Source organism: Oryctolagus cuniculus, chromosome 16 (genome assembly GCF_051225735.1).
Source record: "Oryctolagus cuniculus isolate XC-2025 breed Fujian yellow rabbit chromosome 16, ASM5122573v1, whole genome shotgun sequence".
Classification (NCBI taxonomy): domain Eukaryota; kingdom Metazoa; phylum Chordata; class Mammalia; order Lagomorpha; family Leporidae; genus Oryctolagus; species Oryctolagus cuniculus.
The window spans coordinates 19600892-19626201 of record NC_142882.1 but is presented as its reverse complement, the minus strand read 5'-3'; the positions used below and the strand labels follow the sequence as shown (position 1 = coordinate 19626201).

General features: G+C 64.6%; 2 protein-coding genes and 1 long non-coding RNA gene across 8 annotated transcripts in view; 1 reads left to right on the top strand and 2 right to left on the bottom strand.

The window, feature by feature from the left end:
• The window catches only part of SUGP2 (SURP and G-patch domain containing 2), a 24001-nt gene extending 12123 nt beyond the window's left edge, over positions 1–11878 (bottom strand). For all 4 annotated transcript variants that reach the window (XR_011382892.2, XR_011382891.2, XR_011382893.2 and 1 more), the window contains exons 1-3: positions 11754–11878; positions 5082–6617; positions 3347–3467 (exon numbers count right to left, since the gene is read on the bottom strand). Coding sequence is in view for 1 of the 4 variants with exons in the window: in XM_070059043.2 (XP_069915144.2) it covers positions 3347–3467; positions 5082–6617; positions 11754–11874 (1778 nt within the window). In the remaining 3 variants the exon portion in view is untranslated. The remainder of the gene's footprint in view (positions 1–3346; positions 3468–5081; positions 6618–11753) is intronic.
• On the top strand, positions 11824–23512 carry ARMC6 (armadillo repeat containing 6). Of its 3 annotated transcripts, none has more exons than XM_089315791.1 (8): positions 11824–11916; positions 14847–14992; positions 15496–15578; positions 17617–18190; positions 19670–19815; positions 20594–20725; positions 21038–21175; positions 22066–23512. In XM_089315791.1, exons 1-8 carry the CDS (start codon positions 11873–11875, stop codon positions 22276–22278), a joined length of 1476 nt encoding a protein of 491 aa, XP_089171917.1. In that variant the 5' UTR covers positions 11824–11872; the 3' UTR covers positions 22279–23512. The 3 variants fall into 3 exon arrangements, with proteins under 3 accessions (XP_089171917.1, XP_069915154.2, XP_069915153.2); XM_070059053.2 differs by lacking the exon at positions 11824–11916 and adding an exon at positions 12535–12716; XM_070059052.2 differs by lacking the exon at positions 11824–11916 and adding an exon at positions 12833–12972.
• Positions 16705–25310, bottom strand: LOC138845699 (uncharacterized). The gene is made up of 2 exons (XR_011382894.2): positions 25164–25310; positions 16705–17453 (listed from the first exon to the last, which is right to left on the bottom strand). It is a non-coding gene; the product is annotated as an uncharacterized LOC138845699 (long non-coding RNA).

Below are 25310 nucleotides of genomic sequence, written 5' to 3'. Positions count from 1 at the left end.
GCTGGCGCGCTGCGGCCGGCGCACCGCGCTGATCCGATGGCAGGAGCCAGGAGCCAGGTGCTTCTCCTGGTCTCCCATGGGGTGCAGGGCCCAAGCACCTGGGCCATCCTCCACTGCACTCCCTGGCCACAGCGGAGAGCTGGCCTGGAAGAGGGGCAACCGGGACAGAATCCGGCACCCCGACCGGGACTAGAACCCGGTGTGCCGGCGCCGCTAGGCGGAGGATTAGCCTAGTGAGCCGCGGCGCCGGCCCAAGTAATCCTTTTTTTTTTTTTTTTTTGACAGGCAGAGTGGACAGTGAGAGAGAGAGACAGAGAGAAAGGTCTTCCTTTGCCGTTGGTTCACCCTCCAATGGCCGCCGCGGCTGGCGCGCTGCGGCCGGCGCACCACGCTGATCCGATGGCAGGAGCCAGGAGCCAGGTGCTTTTCCTGGTCTCCCATGGAGTGCAGGGCCCAAGCACCTGGGCCATCCTCCACTGCACTCCCTGGCCACAGCAGAGGGCTGGCCTGGAAGAGGGGCAACCGGGACAGAATCCGGCGCCCCGACCGGGACTAGAACCCGGTGTGCCGGCGCCGCTAGGCGGAGGATTAGCCTAGTGAGCCGCGGCGCCGGCCCAAGTAATCCTTTTTTAAAAGATTTTTATTTATTTGAGAGGTAGAGTCACAGACAGTGAGAGGGAGAGACAGAGAGGTCTTCCATCCATTGGTTCATTCCCTAGATGGCCGCAATGGCTGGAGCCAGGCCGATCTGAAGCCAGGAGCCAGGAGCTTGTTCCAGTCCTCCCACATGGGGGCAGGGGCCCAAGGACTTGGGCCATCTTCTACTGCTTTCCCAGGCCACAGAAGAGAGATGCATTGAAAGAGAAGCAGCTGGGACTAGAACCTGTGGCCATATGGGATGCTGGCACTGCAGCTGGAAGATTAACCTACTGCGTCATGGCGCTGCCCCTCCCCCCAAATAAGTAATCTTACCAAAAAAATATTGTGTAGGGGTCAGCACTGTGGGGCAGTGCCTTTGACACTAGCACCCCATGAGTGCCGGTTCAAGTCCTGGCTGCTCTACTTTTGATCCAGCTTCCTGCTAACGCACCAGGGAAAGCAACAGAAGGTGGCCCAAGTGCGTGGAAGCTCGCTCTCCCTCTCCAACTCTGCCTTTCAAATAAATAAATCTTAAAAAGAAAAAGGTGTGTTTGCCCAAACCCTGTGCCCGTCCTCCAGTCTCCTCTGCGTCGTCCGCAGGTGGCTTCTCACACTTCACACGTTGCTCACGCTGTCTAAGTCGCTGCCACGCTGTGCTGAGGGACTCGTGGCAGGGACGGGTCTGTACGTGGTCCACACAGGCACTTTCTTTTTTCTAAACACTCTCCCTCTGCGGTTGGCTGAACTGCAAGTGTGCAGCCCCTGGACAAGACAGTCGACTGCAGCAGGCGTCAGGTCAGGGCCCAAGAACCAGCCGCACGGCAGCTGATGGGCAGTGACGCGGCCGCGGCGTCCGGAAGCTCCTGACGGGTCCATGCGTGACCTGACTGCCCCCAGGCACCCTGGTTCTGACGGCCTTCCTCCCCTGGATGGTCACGGCGCCCGGTGCGGCCTGAGGATGGAGTCACACGGCCACCCGCAGTGCTAGTGAGAAGACATCCAGAACACACAACTCGCGCGCGTGAGCCTGGTGGGTGCAGACCACGGCGCGGCCGCTTACCCGCCGGGGGCCGTCTGGGCCTCTGCTCCCCGCCTGGGAAGCCACCTCCCCATCCTCCCCGGGGGGCCCACGCCCCATCACGGCTGTGAGCACTGCTGGCGGCAGTGGGTCACTGCAGAGCCGCGCGCACACTCCTGCGCCCTCAGGGTCTCCCGCGAGCCCCACCCGTCTCCGACCGCGGTGGATCTGTCCGTTCCGCTTCTCAGGGCTCCGGAGTTCCACAGCTTCTCCACGCGGTCTGTGGACATGGCTTGGGCCTCGGCACCCGTGGCGCCTAAGCCCGCGATGACTCCCGCTTCACAGGAAGCCCTTGGGGGCTGGAGCTGTGGCAGAGTCCGTTAGCTGGCGCCCGTGATGAGGGCACCCCCATCAGAGCACTGGTTCCAGTCCCGTTGCTCCGCTTCCAGTCCAGCCCCTGCTAACGTCCCTGGGAAGGCACCGGGAGATGGCCCGAGCGCTTGGGTCGCTGCCGCCTGTGGGAGGCCCAGAAGCTCCTGGCTTTGATGTGGCCCGGCCTTGACTGCTGCAGCCGTCTGGGGGGCGCACCAGTGGATGGAAGCTCTGTTACTCTGCCTTTCAAGTAAATCTTTAACGACCGCACAGACCAAGTGAGACCGCTGTTCACCTAACACCCGCACAGTGCCAAACACGCGGACAGAACTACAAGGCAGACATCGCTCACCGCACTGGCGGCCAGCACGGGGAGACAGGGCCTGCTCCAGGCACCCACCACAGGCAGGCGGAGGAGGGCACGGCCCCGGGAGGGGTGGGCTGGGGGCAGCCGGAAAGGACCCGCGGGGGACAGGGAGAACCTGACGGCCACACCTCTGCCTTTTTACCTTCCACGCTTACGCAGCCACGTTCTGCCTTTACAATTTAAAAACCAGGGCCGCTCAGCACAGGCCCTCACCAGAGGCGAGGACGCCCGCATGCCCTGTCGGAGGGCCTGTGTTCAACACCTGGCTCTGGCTCCTGGTCGCACCCCTGCCAATGCACACCTGGGAGGCAGCAGTGGGGGTCCCAGGAGGCCCTGCCACCTACGTGGGGAGCCGGTGGAGCTCCCAGCCCCCGGCCACGGCAGGAACTCAGGGAATGACCTGGGCGGCGCCTGCTCTCTGCCTCTCCAGTACACAGATTGTCCCCCAATTCTAGAGCATCGTTCTATCCCCAGAAGGGCAGTCAGGCAAGAGGGGCGCGCCTGCTGGGCTGTGAGTGCCGGTGCTGGCGCTCAGGGGCCGCTGCAGGAGGCCGCCCCCGCCCCTCCGCGGCCCACCTGTCCTGCTTTCGGCAGCACGAGGCCTGGGCCGGCACCGTGCCCTCGGACCTGTCAGCCTCCAGAACCCTGAGCCAAGTGGACAGACGCCCCAGAGCGAGCGCAGTCGGCCACAGCAGCAAGACCTCGCTAACGCCTGCGACGCGCGATGCCGCCCACTGCGCGCTCCCAGCAGGCACCTCTCCCAGCAGGGCCGCGCACTGCACTCACAGACGGGAGGGGGCCCCGAGGCAGGCCTGCGGCAGAGCCCAGGGGGTCTCACGCGCCCTCGCGCCTTTCCCGCTGGGCGACACCGGGACTCGAAACTCGCATCTCTCCCTCGCTCTTGACCGCGCCGCGCAAGCGCACGCCCCAGGAGGGGCGGCGAGACCTACCAGTAGGCAGGGTCCTCCTTCAGCACGGCGCTCTCCTTGGGAGACAGGCTGCCCTCGACGATGCGCGTGACGAGCTGGTCAATGGTGCCCACCACCTCGTGACCTGCTCGCTGGGGGACCGCTGCAACACACAGAACGGCTGGTCTGAGCGTGCTGCCCCCCCGCGCCGCGTGGCCGGGGCGGGGCCTCGGCCTCCGCAGGCACGAGCAGCCTGACCCTCACTGGGAAGAGACCAGCACTGGAGAGAGGAGTAGCGGAGTTACGGCAGAAAGCGAATACGCCAAGTAGCCTCCCCAAGGAGCAACACGACAGCCACAGGGGCGACAGTCACGAGGTCCCGAAGACGGCACAGGACCACGGACGGACACAGGCTGGGCAACAGGGCACCGGCAGCGTCCGCCGTCTTCCATCTGCCTCATCCCGAGTGACCACGTGGAGCGTAGAAAACACAAAGTTGCAGAAAGCTACCGAGGTGCGGACCATGTAGAGGTATCTAGGTTATGATTTTTGGTACAAAGGAGGGAGACAAGACAAATACCAGAGTCCCTCACAAACTCTTGGGAAAAGGGGAGCTGCCAACACGGGTGGGGGCGACATCGCCCCCGTGCACAGCACCGGCCGTGCTGCCGTCACCCTGACTCCACGGCGACCTTCTCTAGGGCGGGGAGCAGGGTCTTGCTTCTGGCAGGTCCCTGTCTGGGAGCAGGCGTGGCTGCCTGCCCGTGGTGAGGCCCGGACAGCGCCCGACGCCCGTGGGGCTCCCTGAGGGCAGTAGAGAAGCTGACAAAGTCGGGGCAAACTGGAGCTCTCGCCCGGGCGGGGGGGGTGGGCAGGAGCTGAAAGCACAGGGCCGCGGGGGAGGCGGGCAGTGCTTCCTTCCTGGCCACAGGACAGGCAGAGATGGTGGGGACCGCGTGCGCCCGCGGCTGGGACGAGGTCTGGGCTGAGCGCGTCCACTGGGGGCTGCTGGGTGGGGAGGGGAAACCCGTCCACCGGGCGTTTCTACTCCTGCTTGGCCGTGGCCGTGCCAGCCCCAGCCGGCCAGCACGCTGTCCCTAAGGGAGCTACGGACCATCAGCCCACCCAGGAAAGGGCCCGCGTGGCCTGAAGTGACCAGGCTGCTCCCTGTCGGTCCCGCCGCAGAGCTCGGGTCGGGCTGAGGCCTCCCCGGGAGCGGATTTTGTTTTCTGCCCCCGGGGGCCCGGGGACACCTGACGGGGGCCCTGACCCGGGCACAGCAGGTACAACCCCCCCGGAGCCTGCCCAATCCCCAGGGGCGCCCGTGACCCCAGGACGTCCAAGGGTCTCTGCCAAGTCCTCACGGCTCACAGGCAAGCAGGGAGGGGCCCAGCCAACTCTCCGAACGCAGGGGCTCTGTGCCTGTCACTGCTTCCCACAGCAGGTGAAAGCTCTCCGGAGGCAAAGGGCGGGTGGAAGGACCCAGGGCAGAGACCCCGAGGGCACGACGTAGCGACGCCCGGCAGCTTCCCCTGCATCAGGAGGGCCTGCCAGTTCACAGTTCACATTCCTTCTGTAGAATGGACCGGGGCACCCGGGAGGGTGGGGCCAGGGACAAACCCCAGCAGATACTGGGGCCACCTCGACACTGGCCACGGGCTTCTCTCTGGTTGGCTACAGGACGCGTGCACAAATCTCATTTTTAACAGGCGCCATCACCCAGAAACGTGGAAACCCAACCAATCCCCCGCGCCAGACGCGTCCAAGGCGCCCTTACCGTGGCTCGGAGCACCCGGAGCCGCGGCCTCCACTTCAGGCGCCGCGGGGACCGTCGCTTTGTCCTCCTCTCGTGCGGGCGCCGGCAGGGTTCTCTTGACCCGGAGCGGGCAGCCGCTGGTCACCAGCCAGGCCTTCAGGTGCTCTATGTACTCGCGCCCGAACAGCGTGGAGTCCTCGAAGTTTGGGAACGCGGCAGGGGAGGGGGCGAGGTCTTGCAGGCCGACGGCTTCCAGGATCTTCTCCTGCCGGAAAGACGAGGCCAGGGAGAAGGTCTGCCCGAGCAGCGCCAGGGACTTGCGGCACAGGGAGTTGGTGGTCTCCAGGGCCACGGCCAGGTCCAGGGGGCTGGCGAGGGTCTTCATCTTGATGCTCAGCTCGTAGGCGTTGCAGGCCATGAGCAGGGGCGTGACGCTCTTCAGCAGCCGGTCCTGCAGCCTCATGATGTACTTGTCGAACGGCTTTATGATTTCAAAGAAGCAATTTTTGGTCTTGACAGCACCTTTGTCTAAAAGCATGTTTAAAAACTCATTATCGACTCGGGGCGTCTTCAAGGCGGAGTGCTTTAAAAATTTGATAGTAAAAAAGCAAAAGTCTCTGTGCTCTGGCCGGAGGGAGCATTTGAAGGAGGCGAGCATCTTAGCACAGGTTTCGGTTTCAAGTTCAAAGAGGGTCTGGAAAAGCTGGGAAAACTTCACATCGTCCTTGATGGTGTGGAACCCTGCCCACTTGATTATTTCCATGCCGAATCGTGAGAACACATCGGCCTTATCCACGAGGTCCAAGCCCGTCCTCCTCCGGGACAGCCGGACGTTCTTCAGGTCAAGCCCCAGAGGGACCTTCTGGGCGGGGAACTGCACGTCTCCGGTCGCCGGGCTCGTGCCCAGGGTCACCTCAGGACTGGGGCTGCTTTTCTGGCTTTGGTCCGTGCCTTGAGATTTGGGGGTAACCCGGTTCATAGCGGGCACTTTCTTTGCGCTCACATTTCTCAGGCCGACAAGCTTCCCGACGCCCCCCTGGGCTGTGAGCAGGCCCGGAGTCTCCCCCTTTCCTAGGAGGGCACTTTCCTGGTCCACGAGGCTCAGCGCTCGGCCCCTGGCCTGCGCGCCGGCCTCCCCAGGGCGGTCCGTGTCCAGCACCCGGGAGGAGCCGAAGCTCCCCAAGCCCCGGGAGGGCCCGCAGCCAGGCTCCTGCGGCCAGGAGGCCTGCTGAGCGACCAGGTGGCCGAGGCGCTGCTCCCAGGAGCCTTGGAGCGCCAACTTCCAGTCCTGAACGCGCAAAGCCCCCAACTTCTGGGGGCCAAACACCTGGTCCTGGGCGTCGGGGTGGGGCAGCTCCAGGTCCCGGCCACACTCTTTGCGGAAGTAGCTGTCCTCAGAGCCGGAGGGGTTGGTGGCCCTGAAGGCAGGCCCCGGGAACACGCCGCCTCTCCCCGGGTCTCGGGAGTGTGCCAGGAAGCCGCCGAGGGCGCAGCGGCTGTCGCCGTGAACCTCCTCATACATCTCGGCTCTGGACCTCGGGACCGCCCTCAGGAGATCTGAAACACAGGACCCGCAGACAAACACACAGCACCTTAGAGCAGAGGCCGCGAGCGGACGCCCGCGGGACAGCTGGACACGCCGCGCGCTCTAAGTTCCTACTGGGTGCCCCTAGGTTGCCCAGATTTAAAACATATACGGGGGAGGGGGAACGCCAGCATGGTGGTCTACGGGTTAAACCACCGCCTGCGACGCTGCCATCTGTGTTCGTGTCCCGGCTGCTCCACTTCCCATCCAGCTCCCTGCTAATGACCTGGGAGAAGCAGTGGAAGATGGCCCGAGTGCTTGGGCCCCTGCCACCCACGTGGGAGACCTGGATGCAGCTCCTGGCTTTAGCCTGGCCCACTGTGGCCACCAGGGGAGCAAACAGTGGATGGAAGGTCTCTGTCTCTCACTCTCTCATTCAAACGAATACACAAATCCTTAAAAAAGCAAAAACCTGTGTGGGACATCTAAAAATCCGGACCTGGCCCTTCGTATCCTGCACTCACATGGGCTCCCTACAGGCAGGCACCCCGGACAGAACCAACCGTGGACAGGAAGTGCGCGGAACAAACTGGCCCTTACGTGGAACACGCACACAGAACAACAAGGACGTGCACAGCACTTGCATTGTGCTGGGTGTGATCTAACCCAGAGACGATTTAAAGTATACGGGGGAGGGGCGGGGGCAATTTAGCCCAGAAAACTGGACGCCAGGTCAGATGCCTGTGTTCCACTCGAGAACGCCTGGCCTGCTCCCGACTCTAGCTCCCTGCTCGTGTGAGCGCAGGGGACAGCAGTGATGGCCCACGTAACTGCCAGCCACATGGAAGACCTAGATTGAGTTCCTGGCTCAATCCAAGCCACGGCGGCTATTTTGGGGAGTGAACCCACGGATGGGGGCCGGCGCTGTGGCAGAGCGGGTAAAGCTGCCACCTGCAGCGCCGGCATCCCACATGGGCGCCAGTTCAAGTCCCAGCTGCTCCACTTCCCACCCCGCTCCCTGCTAACGGCCCAAGTATTTGGGTCCCTGCCATCCACGGGGGAGACCCAGAAGTTGTTCTTGGTTCCTGGCTCCAGCCTGGCCTGCCCCGGCTGTTGGAGCCATTTGGGGAATGAACTACCATGTGGAAGATAGCTCTCTCTCTGTGACTCTGCCTTTCAAATAAATAAATCTTTAAAAAACAAAAAAACAACGGGCTGGTGCTGTAGCATAGTAGGCTAAGCCTCCACGTACGGTGCTGGCATTCCACATAGGTGCCTTGTGTCCTGGCTGCTTTGCTTCTGACATAGCTCTCTGCTGTGGCCTGGGAAAGCAGTGGAGGATGGCCCAAGTGCAGGGCCCCTGCACCTGCGTGGGAGACCCGGGGGAAGCTCCTGGCTCCTGACGGGCCCAACTCCAGCCATTTGGGGAGTGAACCAGAGGATGGAAGGTCTCTCTCTCTTTGTGACTCTCTCCCCCCAAAATATTCTTTTTTAAAAACATCCCTGTGAGCACAGGGCCAGCAGCTGCCCCAGGAGGGAGGGAGGGGTGGCCCTGCCAGCCGGCTGTCGTCACCCCGACTCACGCAGCCCTAGAGCCACCTGGGTTTACAGCCCCTCTTCAGGCCTGGGGGAAGGGGTCTGGGCCGCAAATAGGCCGAACTTCTGACCTGCGACCGGAGCACTCCACAGGACCGGAGTCCTGTCCCACAGCACACGGCTGCCCGCACTGGCTCTCTGGGAAACTGCTGGTGCCCAGTGCCACGATGAGGCAGGGGCCCTGACACCACTCACCCCAGCCAACCCACAGCCGGCTCAAAGGGGCCAAGCGCCCGCTCTCGGGAGCTGGGGGGGCAGACGGGCAGTCAGGCTCCACAGCCACCTGGAGAGAGGCCACGCTGGGGCCCGGGCAGTGGCTGCTTCTGTCCCCAGATGAACATGGGAAACGGACAGCCGTGCAGAGTGACGTGTCACCGTGGGCAGGCCGTCGTCGGCCTGTCACCCACACGGGAGACCCAGATCGGGTTCCTGGCCGGGCCCTGGCCCTGTGGGCATTTAGGGAGGTGGGCAGCGGGTGGGAGCGTCCTGTCTCTCTGCTTCTCAGAGTCAAGACAACACTAAGGTTGTGGACGCTCTGCCCTTCACAGGGCGAGGAGACGCCCACAGCACAGCGCTCACACCGCAACGCGTCACGCACTGCCCCCGCGACGGCACCGGCCTCGTGTGTGAACGAACTCCCAGGGGCCAGGCACAGGCGTGGACCACGGACGCACGGGGGTGGCAGGGCTCTGCAAGACCTCTCCCGCGGGGCCTCACCTTCCCGCTTCCAAATCACAATCTGCGGCCTGGTAAAAAGTCCGCTGGAAAGGGGCAGGGAGGTGCCGGGGAAGCCAGCCTCGGGCAAGGCCAAGTGCCTCTGCCACAGGCTCCTGGGCGCCTGCAGACGCACTGTAACTGAGATGCGGCGCAGCCCGGGCGCAGGCGCTGCTCTGGACACAGATGTCACAGCCAGGAGGACTCGCCCGGAACTGCCAGCTCAAGGAACAGGCAACAGACCGAACGTGTCAGCCAAGTGCCTGGCAAGACAAATGCAGCAGACGCGCACGTGAGGAGCAAGCGCCACCCACAGACAGGCTGCGCGGAGGGAGCTGCGGCAGGAACAGACTGCGCGGCACTGGCCAGTGCGAGGCGCCGGAGTCCAGAGGTCAGAGGTCAGAGGGCAAGAGGCAAAGAGGCGAGAGGAGCCCCCCGGGCACCCGCATCCCCAGCGGGGCGAGGCCCGCCCCAGTGTCAGGATTTCCAAGGGCCCCTAGAGGACTCTAAGGCACGGCCATGGCAGGAGACGGCAAGGGGAGAGGGACGGGAGTGCGCGCAGACGCTCCAGCGAGGACGTCTCGGCCATCGCGCCCGAGCGGGTTCTGCACAGAGGACTCCCAGCGCCCTGGTTTGCTAGGAGGAGGAAAAGTCTGGCAGAGCCGGGACGTGGAGAGAGCTTTGTGACAAAGAGCATTCCAGAGGCACCCAGCCTCCTGCCAGGTTTCTTGAGGTAACTGAGAAATAAGATAAACCAAGATTTCAGTCTCCATGTTATAAGGGTACTTGGAGAACTGTCAATGGGAAATGGAATAAAAATGCTGACTTTAGTATAAATTAACTGAAATCCATGCATATACAGAGTCTTCCACAAGTTCATGGAAAATGTGTATTACAGGGGCTGGCATCCCATATGGGTGCCAGCTGGAGTCCCGGCTGCTCCACTTCCTGTCCAGCTCTCTGCTGTGTCCTGGGAGAGCAGTGGAGGATGCCCAAGTGCTTGGGAGACCCAGAAGGTCTCCTGGCTCCCGGCTTTGGATTAGCACAGCTCTGGCCGTTGTGGCCATTTGGGGAGTGAACCAGCAGATGGGAGACCTCTGTCTCTACAGCTCCCTCTAACTCTTTCAAATAAATAAGTCTTTTTTTTTTTTTAAATGCGTATTATGGAGCTGGTGCTATGGTGCAGTGGGTTAAAGCCCTGGCCTAAAGCACTGGCATCCCATATGGGCGCTGCTTCGAGTCCCGGCTGTTCCACTTCCCATCCAGCTCTCTGCTGTGGCCTGGGAAAGCAGTAGAGGATGGCCCAAGTGCTTGGGCCCCTGCACCCATGTGGGTGACCTGGAAGAAGCTCCTGGCTCCTGGCTTCAGATCAGCTCAGCTCTGGCTTGTAGCCATCTGGGGAGTGAACCAGTGGATGGAAGACCCCCCTCTCTCTCTCTCTCTAACTCTTTCAAATAAATAAATTTTGTAAAGAATGCGTATTATGGAAAAACAGCATGGACGGTTTTGAGCACCAAAAAAAATGCATCTTTTTTAACTTCATTTCTCCAAGCATTTTTTTCTTTCTTTCTTTCTTTTTTTTTTTTTTTTTGACAGGCAGAGTGGACAGTGAGAGAGAGAGACAGAGAGAAAGGTCTTCCTTTGCCGTTGGTTCACCCTCCAATGGCTGACACGGCCGGTGCACCGCGCTGATCCGATGGCAGGAGCCAGGTGCTTACCCTGGTCTCCATGGGGTGCAGGGCCCAAGCACTTGGGCCATCCTCCACTGTACTCCCCGGCCACAGCAGAGAGCTGGCCTGGAAGAGGGGCAACCGGGACAGAATCCGGCCCCCCGACAGGGACTAGAACCTGGTGTGCCGGCGCCGCAAGGCGGAGGATTAGCCTAGTGAGCCACAGCGCCGGCCTCTCCATGCATTTTTAAAATAAGATTTTGTATTTGAAAGCGGTGGAGGGGGAGAGATTGAGACAGAGTCTTCCACCCACTGGTTCCCTCTCCAAACGTCTTCTTTGACAGCTGCGGCTGGGCAGGAGCCTGGAGCTCCACCCTGGCCTCCTCTATGGCCGCAGAGGCCCAGGTATTTGGGCCGTCAGCAGGCAGCCGGGTGAGAAGCGGAGCGGCTCCGGGACGCAGGCTTCCCCAGCGGCGCCGGCCCCTCCGTGCGCGGGCAGCACTCACACAACGGCCCCACCTGAGCAGGAGGAAGCCCCGCCCCCAGACGCCCACTCTGCGCTCCCAGCCCGGGTTTCCCGCGCCCACCTGCAGGCCAGCCGAGGCTCCCGGGGAAGGCGCCTGGTGCCCGAGGGAACTCACCAGGCAGGGCGGGCGCGAGGGGCCGCCTCCCGAAGGCCCAGGGCCCCCTCCCCGCTCCCCAGCGCCTTCCAGTCTTGCACGCAGTCTGCAGCCGGCTGGGGAGCCGGTGCGGGTGGCGCTACCACCTGGGGGCCGACTCCAGGAGGGCGGATTTCAGGGCCGCGGAGCCCGGCGCGCGGGACCCGGCACCCGCGCCAGCACCGGGGGGCCTGAGTCCAGAACCTGTCTTTCCGCGGGGGGGGGGGGGGGGGGGCGCCTGGCGAGGAGCGGCTCCCGGCGCCACCAACCCAGGCGTGCCCGGCGGGAACCTGAGCTCTCAACCAATGAGACAATGAGGCGGAGGCATGGGATGCCTGCGGCCTGGGGTCAAGTCCCGGCTGGGGGGGGGGGGCAGCAGGTGCCGGCTCAAGTCCTTGGGCCCCTGCCGCCCAGGCGGGAGACCCCGATGGCGCTCCGGGCGCCCGCCTGGCCCGGCCCCAGCCAAGGTAGCGAAGGAACCACCTGCAGGCGGCGAGCCAGGCCCTGAACACCGGCCCCTCCGCTTTACCTTGCGGCTTCAACCCCAGAGCTTCGCCCACGGCCTCGGCGCCCGCGTCCACGTGATACCGGGTGGCTTTTTCTTGCAGGACAGCATCCAGCGTCTCCTGTGTGATCCGCCGCGCTGTCATGTTTCCCTGCCTTTGGCGAGATGGGGGGGCGGGGGACACACGGTAAGAACCACTCTGGCTCGCTCGCTCTCCCACCTAATCCCCAGGACAACGAGGCACTAATCCCTGATCCTGGAGGGGGCCCGCAGGTGTGTGCCGGGGGGCGGGGCGGGCCGCCCAGGAGCCTCCAGGGAGCTCACCAGGGGGGGTGGCCCTCGCAGATACGACCCCCGGGGCAGAGTCCATTCCAACCGAGCGCCTCCGTTTTCCCTATCCGTGCAATGGGCCGCCGAGCGGGGCAGGGGGCGGGCCGCCGAGCCCGGCCAGGCCGCCGTTACCCGGCCCCGCGCGCAGGCGGAATGAATGAACCAGGGACCCGGGGAAGCCCTCCGGCCGCGACCCGCCTCCTCCTGGCTTTTCGGGGGCGAAGAAAAAAAAAAGGGGGCGCCCGGCCCCGGAGCCCGCCGCCCCCCCTACTCTCCAGGCCTACCCGGCCGGGACGCAGCGGCCATCACAGCCCCCACCAAGGCCGAGTCCGAGCACCCTCGCCCCCCGCCCGGGAGCCACCCACCCACCACGCCGGGGCCGGGCCGCACCCCGAGACCACCGCGCGCGCGGAGCCGCCCCCGCCGCCGCCTCGGGTCCCTCACCCGCCGCCGCCACCGCCCCGCGAGGCGGGGACATGCAAATGAGCCAACGGTCTCCGCAGCGCCGCGCCGCGCAGGCGCAGGCCGCCGCCGAGCCCTTGTGCGCAGGCGCAGGCCGCGGCCGCCGGGCCCTCTTGCGCAGGCGCGCTGCCCGCTTCTTCGGGGCGGACGCTCCCCAGGCGAAAAATTTTGCTCACCCAGGGGCCGACGACCACGGTGAGCGGTCTGGGAAAAAAACGGCAGAGACGCCGCCGACGCGCTCTAGGTGGCTTTCTTCGCTCGCCCAGTGCTCGTGGTCACCTCTGGTTATCCCGGGAGCTGGCCCGGGGCGGGGGGCTGAGGGGCGCCCTGCCGAGGCGGCGCCACTGCGCCTGCGCACCTGCGCGCGTACGGCGGCCGGGAGGGGCCAGAGGCGGCGGCGCCGGTGACAGCTGCGAGCCGCACCTGCTCCCCACGTGGCGGCGAGGACCGGGTGAGACGCTGCGGCCGCCGAGCCCCGTCGCGCGCGGAAGGGGCGGTGGGCGCCGCGGGGTCGGGCTAGTGGCTGGCGCGACCTTTGGGGACTTGGTTTTGGAAAACGGAAAAAAAAATCTTACAGAAGCCTCTGGGGGACAAAATGCCCCGTGTTCCTGACCTTTGCTTTTTTTTTTTTTTTCCATGCATTTTTTTTTTCATTCATTCAACACCTCTGTACCAAGCGCCGCCTGCGTGTCGGGCCCGGTGCTAGGCAGTGGGTGCAAGGAGGTGAGGCTGTACAAGGCAAATAAGTGAATGGGTGATGTCGCCCTAGATACCGGAAGTTAATAATAATAATAATAAAGGGATGAGATAGGATAACGGGGTCAGCTTTAACCACTGTGGGCTTTTTAAAGTTTAATTATTATTTATTTGAAAGGCAGAGCGACACAGACAGATACAGAGAGAGCTTTTCCATTTCTGACTTGCTCCTTAAATGGCCACGACGGCCAGGACTTTGCCAGGCCAAAACCAGGAGCCAGGAGCTCCATCCAGGTCTCCCACGTGGGTGGCAGCGGCCCAGCTGGCTTCCCCGGGGTGGGCATTAGCAGGGAGCTGCATCGGAGGGAGGTTCATGGGGCCAGGGAGCTGAGGCCAAAGAACCTGGGCTCTGGCTGAGTGACCGGCAGCCGGGGAGGGCTGGCGCGAGCCGCACAGGTGGCACTGAGGCTGGATGGAGTGGGGGTGGGGGCAGGCGTGAGGCCGCTCCCCTGCGTGGCCGCCGTGGCCCGGGTGCCACCACCCTGGGGTCCCCGGGGAGAACCCCTTTACCTGGAAACCGGGAATCCTGACTTCCTTCACCTCTGGCCTGGGAAATCCTTTGCAACCCTTAGCTTGGCTAAGTCTGGAGCAGAAAGGAGGGGAGGGGGTTTCCCCGCCCAGGAGATGTCAGCGGAGGTGGGTGCTGGGCTCTTGTCGGATGAGCGGGGCAGAGCGGGTGGGGCAGGCTCGGAGACAGGGTGCCCGGGCGCCCAGACCGGGGACGCAGAGCGCGTACACCTGGCGGCCGGCTGAGTGCTGCTGAGCCTGGGGCTTGGAAGGGAAAGGGGTCCCGTTCTTCCCCTCCCCCGCCTCGGGGACGGAGGCTGTGCGCGACCTGGGGGAGATTCCTCCCCAGGGTTCACTACTCTGCGCCGGACTGCTGGACTGGCAGCAGGCAGGGAGCCTCCCTTAGGGTGCCAGCCCCCCATTTGGTGCTGGGGGGAGGACTCTGGGAAGCTTTCCTTGGGGGCGGGGCCGCGACCGCCTGGGCAGGACTTGGAAGTGGACAGTCCTGCGCTGCTCCCGGGGGCTGCTTTGCTCGGCTCAGGCCCCTCTCATACGCTGGCTAATTTCTAACCTCTTACCTAACAGAATGATGTGCCCCCTCCCCTCCAAACCACCTCTTTTTGAAAAAGATTTATGGGGGCCGGCGCTGTGGCACAGTGGGTAAAGCTGCTGCCTGCAGTGCCGGCATCCCTTAGGCGCACCGGTTCGAGTCCCGGCTGCTCCACTTCCGACCCAGCTCTCTGCTGTGGCCCGGGAAGGCAGTGGAGGGTGGCCCGAGTCCTTGGGCCCCTCCACGTGGGTGCAAGGCACCCAAGGACTGGGGCCATCACTGCTGCCTCCCCGTGCGTTAGCAGGGAACCGGATCGGACGCAGAGCGGCTGCGGGCGTCCCGAGCCGCGTCTCTACCACGCTCCAAGCACCTGCCCCTGTCTGCACTTTGAGACCCCAAGGGGTGCTGGGGCGTCACCCTTCCCTGAGACTCCGCCCCCACAGGGGCTCCCCGGGTAGCGGCCAGGCCCCGCCCCTGCCACGCTGAGGCGCCCACTCGCCCCGACTTCTCAGCTCCCAAGCGGCCTCGCGGGCGACCATGGCCTCCAGGTGCATCACCCAGGAGACCTTCGACGCGGCCGTGCGCGAGAACATCGAGGAGTTCGAGATGGGGCCCGAGGAGGCGGTGCAGGAGGCGGCGGCGCAGTTCCAGTCCCAAGGTGGGCGATGCCGCGGGAGGCCCCGCCCCCGCCTGCTCGGCCCCGCCCGCGCCCGGTGGGCAGTGGTCGAGGGCCACCAGACCCCCGAGGGTCAGCAGCGGGCAGGGCTTGCCCTCAGGGAGAGGCGGGGAGCTGGGAGTGAGCACCCCCCTCCAATTTTGAGTCCAGCTCCCCGTCGCGTGAGTCAGTCCCAAGCCAGAGGGCACGGGAGGAGGGGGCGGTCCAGCCTCAGCGGTCAGCCTCAGGGCACAGAGCGGTGTGGACGCAGCTGACGCAGTGGGGGCTGCGTGGGGGAGCAGGGTGCAGCCAGGTGGGCGTGCTGGGCTGTGGGGGGTCTCCTCTCTGCCCCGAGGCAGTCAACCCGCCCACCGCTCCCGCTGGGTGGCCAGCGGCTGTGATTGGCGGCCTGGCCCGCCACTGGGGCCTCCCCAGGGGGGTGGTGCCAGCAGGAGGGACGGAGGAGCTGCCCCCTGGGTGGACTCCGCCCCTCGCCCTCCCCACAGGGGTGGATCTGAGCAACATTGTGAAGGTGGCACCGAAGCTCTCTGCAGACGGACTCCAGGAGCCCACCCACGAGGTCCTGAAGGTGAGTCCCGGGCACGGACTGGGGGCGGGGCCCAGGGTGCCCCGGACTGCCTGGGTTTGCAGCAGGGGCCCCCCGAGTCCACGTCCGGGGGCATCACAGCCTCTTGGGGGCCACTGGGCTCTGCAGGCCACACGTGCCCCGAGGCGGGGCCGGCGGTGCGCTCCTGGTTGAGCTGGTGCTGGGAGCCAGGGTCAAGGGCACCGCAGAAGAGCCTGTGCCTCCCAGAGAGAGACGGGTGGCCGTCAGGAGGTCACAGTAAGGCCGGCACTTCTCGAAAAATTAACACTCATTTTCGTCTTATTTGAGAGGCAGAGGGAGCCGGTGCCACCGCTCACTAGGCTAATCCTCCGCCTTGCGGCGCTGGCACACTGGGTTCTAGTCCCAGTCGGGGCTCCGGATTCTGTCCCGGTTGCCCCTCTTCCAGGCCAGCTCTCTGCTGTGGCCCGGGAGTGCAGTGGAGGATGGCCCAGGTGCTTGGGCCCTGCACCCCATGGGAGACCAGGAGAAGCACCTGGCTCCTGCCATCGGATCAGCGCGGTGCGCCGGCCACAGTGGCCATTGGAGGGTGAACCAACGGCAAAGGAAGACCTTTCTCTCTCTCTCTCTCTCACTGTCCACTCTGCCTGTCAAAAAAAAAAAAAAAAAAAAAAGAGAGAGAGAGAGAGAGGCAGAGGGAGACAGAGACAGACACATCTTCCACGCTGGCTCACTCACCCAGTGCTGGCGGGACAGAGGCCGGGAGCCAGGAGCTCCACCCAGGTCTCCCACGTGGGTGGTAGGGATCCAGTTACCTGAGCACCTCCCAGGTTGCAGGAAGTTGGATCAGAAGCAGAGGAGCTGCGACAGACCCTGGCACTGACGGGGGACGCGGGCAGGCATCCCAGGCTGTGCCAGTGCCTGCCCCGGCTGCCGGTTTTGAAGTCAGGCTGTTGGTGGGGTTGTAGGAGTTCCTTACGGCTAAGCCGATGTCCGAGGTTCTCCCGTCCTCCCGTCCTCGGTTCACCCCGCCGCTGGCTCCCATGTGGGGTAGGAGCTCCTGAATTTGGAGGCAGCCCCACTGGCCTGCTCTTGGCTTTATGACTTGTGCTTTTTAGGGGTGTAAACTTATTTTTTTATGTTTGTCAAGTTTCTCAAAAGACTTATTTATTTGAAAGAGTGACAGGAAGAGAGAGATCACACAGGTTCGCTCCCCAGTTGGCCACGACAGCCGGAGCTGGGCCAAGCCGAAGCCTTTATCTAGGTCTCCCACAGGGGTGCAGGGGCCCAACCACTTGGGCCATCCTCCGCTGCCTTTCCAGGCCATAGCAGGGAGCTGGATGGGAAGTGGAGCAGCTGGGACTCGAACCGGCACCCACACAGGACGCCAGCACTGCAGGTGGCGACTCCCTGTGCCACAACTCCAGCCCTGTGGCATGCAGTTTCCTGTTGCATTCCGACACCTGCTCAGTTAGGTCCACAGCCCTGAGCCCAGCTCAGCTTGAAGAGCGGCCCGACTGGTCTGCCCTGTCCACGCTGCCTTTCCCCCAGTGGCTGAGAGTTGGATTTGGGTTGGGCAGCCGTGTGAGGCGTGTTTGGTTTAGCGGGTGCTCGGCAGACACGCAGGGTGAACGGGAGACGTCCAGATGAGCAGGTCGGTCCGATGGAGGCGGCTTTGGGCTTCCTTCTCAGGTGTCGGCCTCTGATGCCTGGAGCAGACAGCTGGAGTCGCGGCCGACGTGTCGGTCTCAGGATTCTGCCTGCTCGGCTGGGCTCAGCTGGAGGTTCTTCTGCTGGTCTTGGTTGTGGACACTCGGTCGTGGCTTCTTGGCCAGGATACTGACACGGGTGGGACCCTTTCTCTCTCTCTCTCTCTCTGGCCTCTGAAGTTCAGGGCTCCTTAAAGTACAGGGTGCGAGAAAGCCCCCAGCTGGAACTCGTCCCCCCGTCACTTCTGCAGGCCCAGGTCCCAGGGAGGGGGACCCCACGCTGACGCCGTTGTGGGACCCTGGGCTTCTCCTCCAAACTGAGCTGACGCTGAGGTCTCTCCCGTGTGTCCCAGGCCCTGGACGCCCTGCGGGAGTCTCTGAGCTGCTCCCGCCCACAGGAGGTGGCCGCCCACCTCAGCCGGTTTTGTGACCAATGCAAGCAACACAAGGGCAGCCGCTTCCTGGCCGCCCAGAAGGGAGCCTACCCCACCGTCCTTGCCGCCTGCAAGCTGGCTGCGGCCGGCGACGCAAACCTCCTGCTCCCGGCCCTCAACGCCCTCTCGGCCCTGACGGATGGCCAGCCTGACCTCCTGGACACCCAGGGCCTGCAGCTGCTGGTGGCCACGCTGGCCCAGAACGCCGACGCGGCCGACCCGACCTGCTCGGGGATCCGCTGCGTGCGCCACGCCTGCCTGAAGCATGAGCAGAACCGGCAGGGCCTGGTGAAGGCCGGCGTGCTGCCCCTGCTCACCAGGGCCATCACCCGGCACGGCGGCCACGCCGGCGTGGTGAGGGAGGCCTGCTGGGCCCTGCGTGCCGTGACCTTGGACGACGACATCCGCGTGCCCTTCGGCCGCGCCCACGACCACGCCAGGATGATCGTGCAGGAGCACGGAGGCTTGAAGGTGCTCATCGAGGCCGCGAAAGGTAGGAGCGGGGCTGGCGGGAGCCGGGCAGCCGCGTGCGCAGAAGCCAGCGAGACCCACCGCAGCCCGGCACGCGGCAGCCCTGGCAGAGAGACCCGCGTGCCGGGCTCTGGGGCCACCCGCCATGTCCGCCCACGCTGGCCCGGGGTGGAGCACGGGGAGCCCCCCAGCGGGAGATAAGAGGCCCTCGGCACAGCAGGGTCCCAGGGAGGCCCACACTTGCCGTCTTTCTTGGCCACGAATTCTCACGCTGATCTGGCCACGGGAGGTCACACTGTTGACCTTTGGACCCTAAAGTCTGTCCCCACCCCCTCCCCAACCCTGCTCATCCACTGCACCCACGCGAAAAGGCCTGACCAAGGTCCAGCACACAGAGCGCACTAGAAGAGGGAGCTCCCCTCCCCTGGCCGCCCGTGCCCTGCCTCCAGGGCCAGGCCCCTGTGTGCGATTCCAGCTCTGTGCCAGAGACGCCGACCCTCCTCAGCCTCCCCCGGGCCTCCAGCGGTGCTGGAAGGGGTTCCTGACCCTCTGCGATGCGGGCTGCCCTGCCAACTTGCCCGTGGCCGCGCAGTCCACCAGGCCCCCTGGGCAGGATGAGGGGTGCGTGCATAGGTGGAGGGAGGGAGGTTTAAAGATTTACTTATTGGGACCAGCGCTGTGGCGTAGTAGGTTAAGCCTCTGCCTGCAGCACCGGATCCCATGTGAACACTGGTTCAAGTCCCGGCTGCTCCTCTTCCGATCCAGCTCTCTGCTGTGGCCTGGGAAGGCAGTGGAGGACGGCCGACAGCTTGGGCCCCTGCACGCACATGGGAGAGCCAGAAGAAGCTCTTGGCTCCTGGCTTCATATCAGCAGCATAAATAAAGAGAGGTTTTGCTTATTTGTTTGAGAGGCAGAATTACAGTGAGAGAGAGGAAGAGAGAGAGATACCATCTTCCATCCACTGCGTTCGCTCCCCAAATGGTTGCAACGGCCAGGGCTGGGCCAGGCCAAAGCCAGGAGCCAGGAGCTCCATCCGGGTCTCCCTGTGGGTGGCAGGGGTCCAAGCGCTTGGGCCATCGTCCACTGCCTTCCCAGATGCATTGGCAGGGAGCTGGATGGGAAGTAGAGCAGCCGGGACTGGAGCTGACACTCCTATGGGACGCTAGTGTCGTGGGCAGCAGCGTCACCCCTGGGCCACAGCACCCGCCCCGCAGATTATTAGTATTAGCGTTAGTATTAGTATTAGTGTTAGCATTAATATTAGCATTAGCGTTAGCGTTAGCATTATTTTTGGCACCATCATGGTTTCTTCCCCTCGGCTGGTCCGGAATGCATTCGGCGGGGTTGGGTGGGGGTGGGGGGGCTGCTCTCCCACCTCTGTTGGCAGCCAACAGGGGGCACCGCAGGCCCAGGAAGCCCTCAGCGGCCCCTGGGGTCTTTGCCCTGCGCCCGCTGGCGTCGGGCCCCGGGGTCCCAGCCATGACCCGCGTGTCCCCGCAGCGTTCCCCGACGACCCCGGCGTCCTGAGCGAGCTCTGCAGCACCCTGTCGCGCCTGGCCGTGCGCAATGAATTCTGCCAGGAGATTGTGGACCTGGGGGGCCTCGCCGTGCTGGTGACGCTGCTGGCCGACGGCAGCGACCACCAGGTGGGGCCCCGGAGCCGGCACGGGGCGCGCGGGTCCCCTGGCCACCCCCTCCCCGCTCACACCCCCCCCAGCCCCGGCCAGCAGGACAAGCACGGGCCAAGCTAGCCGGCTCTGGGGGCGGCCGCTGGAAGTCGAGTGCAAGTGACCGGGAGCTCACAGGGGCAGTGGACGCTGGCAGCGAAACAAGCCCCTCCCCTCCCCCTCCCCCTCCCCCCAGCCCCCTTAACCTTTGTGTTTTCTTGTGGGACCTGTTGGCCAGGGCCGGGCCAAACCCTGCCCTGTGATGGCGGGCAAAGCCCCAGCCCTCAGGACCCCAGGCCTAGGACAGGGCAGGGCCCCCCGCCCATCATTCCTTGCTGTGTTTGATTTCTTAGGTTTTGTCTGTATTTATTTTCATTTTATTTGAAAGGCAGAGAGACAGATCTTCCATCCACTGGTTCACTCCCCAAATGCCCACTGCAGCCAGGAACCCAGGGACCCGAGCCCTTGGGCCACCCCTGCTGTGCCCCGGAGTGATCGCGAGTGGAGTAGCTGGGACTTGAACCAGCACTCCAGTGTGGGGTGCAGGCGCCCCACGTGGCCACCTAACCGCCAGGCCAGACACCGCCCGCCTCTTATCTTCTAAAATCTTATTCATTTCTTTGAGAGGCAGAGAGAGAGACAGATAAAGACGGCGCTTCCGTCTGCTGGTTCACCCCCCTAATGCCCACAGCACCCCAGCGCATGGGCCCCGGGGAAGGGGCCTGCCCCGGGCTGACCGCCCTCGGCCCCCGTGCAGGACCTGGTGAAGCACGCGCTGAGCGCCCTGCGGGCCATCGCGGGCAACGACGACGTAAAGGACGCCATCGTGCGCGCCGGCGGCGCCGCGTCCATCGTGGCCGCCATGACCCGGCACCTGGCCAGCCCCCAGGTACCCGCCTCGGGGGACCCACAGGGTGGGGCGCTGCCGGGGCCCCGCCCACTTCCGTACCCGCAGGGGGCCCTTTCTCCCGCCCTCAGGCAGGGCCGGGGCCACGGGCTCCTGCTGACCCAGCGTGGACGTGACCTCGGGCGTCCCGGGGGTCATTGCCGGCGCCCGGGAACCGTCCGAGCGGGGCTGGTGCCCTTGTCACCCTGCCACCACCAGGGCTATTCTGGGGACCGGCTGAGGGAGGTCGCGGTGCCCTCCCCGGGGTGCTGGGAGGAGGCGGGGTCCCAGCCGTGCCCGTGCCCGGCCCCGCAGGTGTGTGAGCAGAGCTGCGCGGCCCTGTGTGTGCTCGCCCTGCGCAAGCCGGAGAACAGCCGGGTCATCATGGAGGGCGGCGGGGCCCTGGCAGCGCTGCGGGCCATGAAGGCGCACCCACAGGAGGCCGGCGTGCAGGTGCGTGGGGGGGCGTGGCTTGCAGTGGGGGGATGAGGGGCGCAGGCAGGGAGCAGGGCGCAGTCCCTCCCTGGCCCAAGCCCCCTGGGGTCTCCTCCCTTCCCACGTGTAAAATGGGCAGAACCCACCCAGAGCTGCCTGCATCTAACCTTCTCTCATCTTTATATGTGGTTAATTTTTATCTGCTTATTTTCGTTTTATTTGAGAGAGAGAGAGAATCTTCCACCCATTGTGTCACTCCCCAAATGCCCACAAGAGCCAGAACCGGGCTGAGCGGAAGCCCAGAGCAGGTAGCCCAATCCGGGTCTCCCACATGCGTGACATGCACCCAGCTACTTGGGTCAGCGCTGCCTCCCGGGGTGCGCACTGCCTGGAAACAAATTGGGAGTGGAACCAGGGCTCCGATCCAGGCCCTCCGATACGGGGTGCAGGCATCCCAGACGGCGCCTGAGCCCTGGCCCAGCGATGCCCCCACCTACAGACCCGTCCTTGGCAGGGTTCCCCACCCGTGCAGTGTGTCCACGCGGCGTGAGGTGCTGTGGATCGGCCACAGGTGCACACGGGCCCTCCGAGGGGACCTGAGCGTCTGTGGACTCTGGTGTCCGTGGGGGGTCCTGGACCCGTCCCCAGAGGGTACCGAGGGGTGACCGTCACACGGCTCCCCTCCTCCCACAGCCTTGCCCAGCTCAGCGCCAGCCTGCAGGGCCCTTGGGCTCCCGAGAGCCCCACACCCCCACCCCGGGGCCAGTCCCAGGTGTTGCCGTGAACCTGTGTCCCTGCTGGGAGAGGAGGCCGTGGGCTCTGCCTCCCGGGGCCCCTGAGGGGCGGGGGGTGAGGATCCCGGGGTCAGAGCGGACCGCCTCAGCGCTCGCCGCCGCTGTCTCCCCCAGAAACAGGCCTGCATGCTGATCCGCAACCTGGTGGCCCGCAGCCAGGCCTTCTCCAAGCCCATCCTGGAGCTGGGGGCCGAGACGCTCATCGCCCAGGCCCGGGCGGCCCACCGGGACTGCGAGGACGTGGCCAAGGCCGCCCTGCGGGACCTGGGCTGCCGCGTCGAGCTGCGAGAGCTGTGGACCGGCCAGAAGGGCGACCTGGCACCGTGACCGGGGGCGGGTCCAGGCCCACCCCCACCCCACCCCCTGCAGCGAGATGTTTCTGGAAGGAATCTGGCTCGGTGGGGGCGACTTTGGGCAGCAGCAGCCCTGGGACCCGGCAGCCCCCCGCCCTCGTCCTGCCGGAACACCCTCCTCATCTGCAGACAAGGGGCCGCCCGCTGCCCACCGCCCAGTCTCAGAGCCGGGCGGGCATTCTGGCACCTGTTCCCACGGCCCCAGGCCGCTGCTGCCCACTATTCTCATCTGTGAAATGGGTCTCAGAGGCCTCGCGCGGCTGGCCAGGAGGCAGGGAGCAGGCTCATCTGTGTCTGGGGTCCGGGCACGGGACGGGGCGGATGCCGTGGCGTCGGGGGCTAAGCCTCTGCCTGCACAGCCGGTATCGCATGGGGCGCTGGTTCAAGTCCCGGCTGCTCCTCTTCCGATCCAGCTCTCTGCTGTGGCCTGGGAAAGCACTGGAAGATGGCCTACGTGCTTGGGCCCCTGCACATGCATGGGAGACCCAGAGGAAGCTCCTGGCTCCTGGCTCCTGATTGGCCCAGCTCTGGCCATTGAGGCCATTTGGGGATTGAACCAGCAGATGGAAGACCTCTCTCTCTCTCTCTCTCTCTCTCTCTGTAACTCTGCCTCAAATAAATAAATAAATCTTAAAGGAAAAAAGAAAAAAAAAGCCGGGGCCCCCAGAGCAGGGTGGCCGCGGAGTGAAGGGGCTTTGGGGACATCCGGGATGGGCAGAGGGACTTCAGACAGTTCGCGGGAAATGTACGGAAATGTCTATGTAGGAGCCAAAGATTCCGAAACCCCTACATACATTACTTTTGGGGGAGGGGCAGGCGGGGTTTAGAAAGGCAGAGTGAGAGAGAGAATCTTCTGTCCACTGGTTCACTCCCCAAGTGGCCATGACAGCTATGACTGGGCCAGGCCGAAGCCTAGGAGCCTGGAACTCCATGCTGGACTCCCCCGTGGCGGGGTAGCAGGCGCATTAGCAGGGAGCTGGATGGGAAGTGGAGCCGCGGCACCGGGAGCAGCGCCCCCCGTGAGGCGCTGCCTGGTGGTGCAGGTGCTGGTTTCACCCGCGCATGAGCACCCACCCCTCAATTACTCCTAAGATTTTTCCGGGAAAGTTTTGAATGACCCCATCCCCCACCCCGCCCCAGTAGGCATGCATTTCAGAATTTTTTTTTTGCACCAAAATAAATAAACAATTCATTCCATCTTCTGTAAACTTTTGGAAATACCGTCCTTTGATTGACATTCGCCCTCGGGCAGACAGCGCTGATCAAGATGGGTGCCCAGGTGCTGTCATCGGCGCTTGGGCCACGGTCAGCCCATGTCCCCACGGGCAAGTGACACAGTCTCCCTGAAACGGGGAGTGGGGCAGGAGAGAGCCCCCTCCAAGGGGTGTCAGCAGGGCTGCGGAGGTGGGGGTCCCCAGGACGGCCGCCCTGCACGGGCCCTGCCTGCCTGCCTCAGTTTCCCCGTCTAGGATGGGTGTCCTCAGTCCCACCCTCAGTGCCCACCCCCAAGCATTCTGGGGGTGCCCAGGCAGCTGTGGCTGTGCAGACCCTGGCCGTCCAGCCCCACAGTCTCAGCTGGAAGTCATCCAGCAGTCACCGGGTGGTCCAGCAGGGGTCAGAGCCGCTTCAGAGTCCCTGGCCATACGCATGCCCTGCTCACCCGCCCCGGACGCACCCCGTCCTGCACCTAATGCTGCCCCTGGCCCTCCAGGGGCCAGAACTCGGCTGAAGAGGGAGGGGCATCCCCAGGCTCCGCCTACCCCTGGCGTCTACATCTCCTTAGGGGCCAGCTGTGAACCTGCGACCTGGTTCTCCCCCCACGCCCCCACGACCTTGCAGGGGACTGGCCAGATGTGGGTGAGGGGTCTCGCGCTGGCCCCAGCTGCCCTGACTTCTCTCTGAGCCCGTCTGTGTGTGTGACCTTGGGCAGCCCTCGGGGATGTGTCCATCTGTCACTGCTGGCCAGTTTCCAGGGAGGCCTGAGGCGTAAAAGCCCTGACAGTTCCTGGCCCTGCCTTGCTCCCAGTCTCCCCAGGGCTCCCCACAGGCCCCACCGCCCACCCTCGTCTTCCTCTCTGCTGCCCACTCCCCATCTCCACCACACTGGCCTCCCCCACCCCAGGGCCTTTGCTTGTGCTGTGCCCGCCACCCGGAGTACCCTTGTCCCAGCTCCTCCCCGTGGCACCCGACGCCCCCACAGGGAGGCCCCCGTCTCATCGCTGTCCCTGACCTCTGACCCCATCTGAGGCCTGCGTGTTTATATGCTCTCCTGTTTGTCTCTTGGTCATCCGTGAGCCCCTGCAGGGTGGCTCCCATGCCCCGCCGCACCCCGACTCCCTGCCCAAACGCCCTGAGACACTCACGGTGTGGTGGGAGGGAGGCCTCCATCCCGCAGCCCGGGCCCCCGGCCAGAAGCGGCCTTATCAGTGCTCCCCACCTGAGCCTGCTCCCCGCCCCCAGGCTGGCTGGGGCCTCACACCGCCTCCACACAGTGGGGTCAGCAGGCCTGGGTGTCCAGTCCCACCCCCTCTCTGCACCTGCCGCCGCAGGCCTGGCTCGCGGGATGCCTGCCGCACAATGCCGCTTCCTTAGGGAGCTGACCTTGTTGGTGACATTGAGATGGCGCGCAGGGGGGGGGGGGGGCACGTTCAGGCCAAGCCCCTGCCACTGTGCAAACCCAGGCAAGTGGCTCAACCTCTCTGAGCCTGGGCGGCTGAGGAAGACCACCTGGACCAGTCGGGCTTGGCTGGCGGGGGGAGGGGGTCTCCCGCCAAGGGAGGGGCTGAGGTCCCTGTGAAAGCCACACCGCAGGCCTCTTCCTCACGAGACCCCCGTTTTCCAAACAAGGAGGAGACTCACCCCCATCCCAGGGGCCGCTGAGGGGCGAGGACCCCCAGCTCGCCTGCCTCCGTCCATGTCCTTCCTCTCCTGCGGACATCGTTGACCTTGACCCCGGGCAAGTAGCTTCCTGTCCCCCGCTGGCACTTGGGTGGCGGTCTGCCCCCC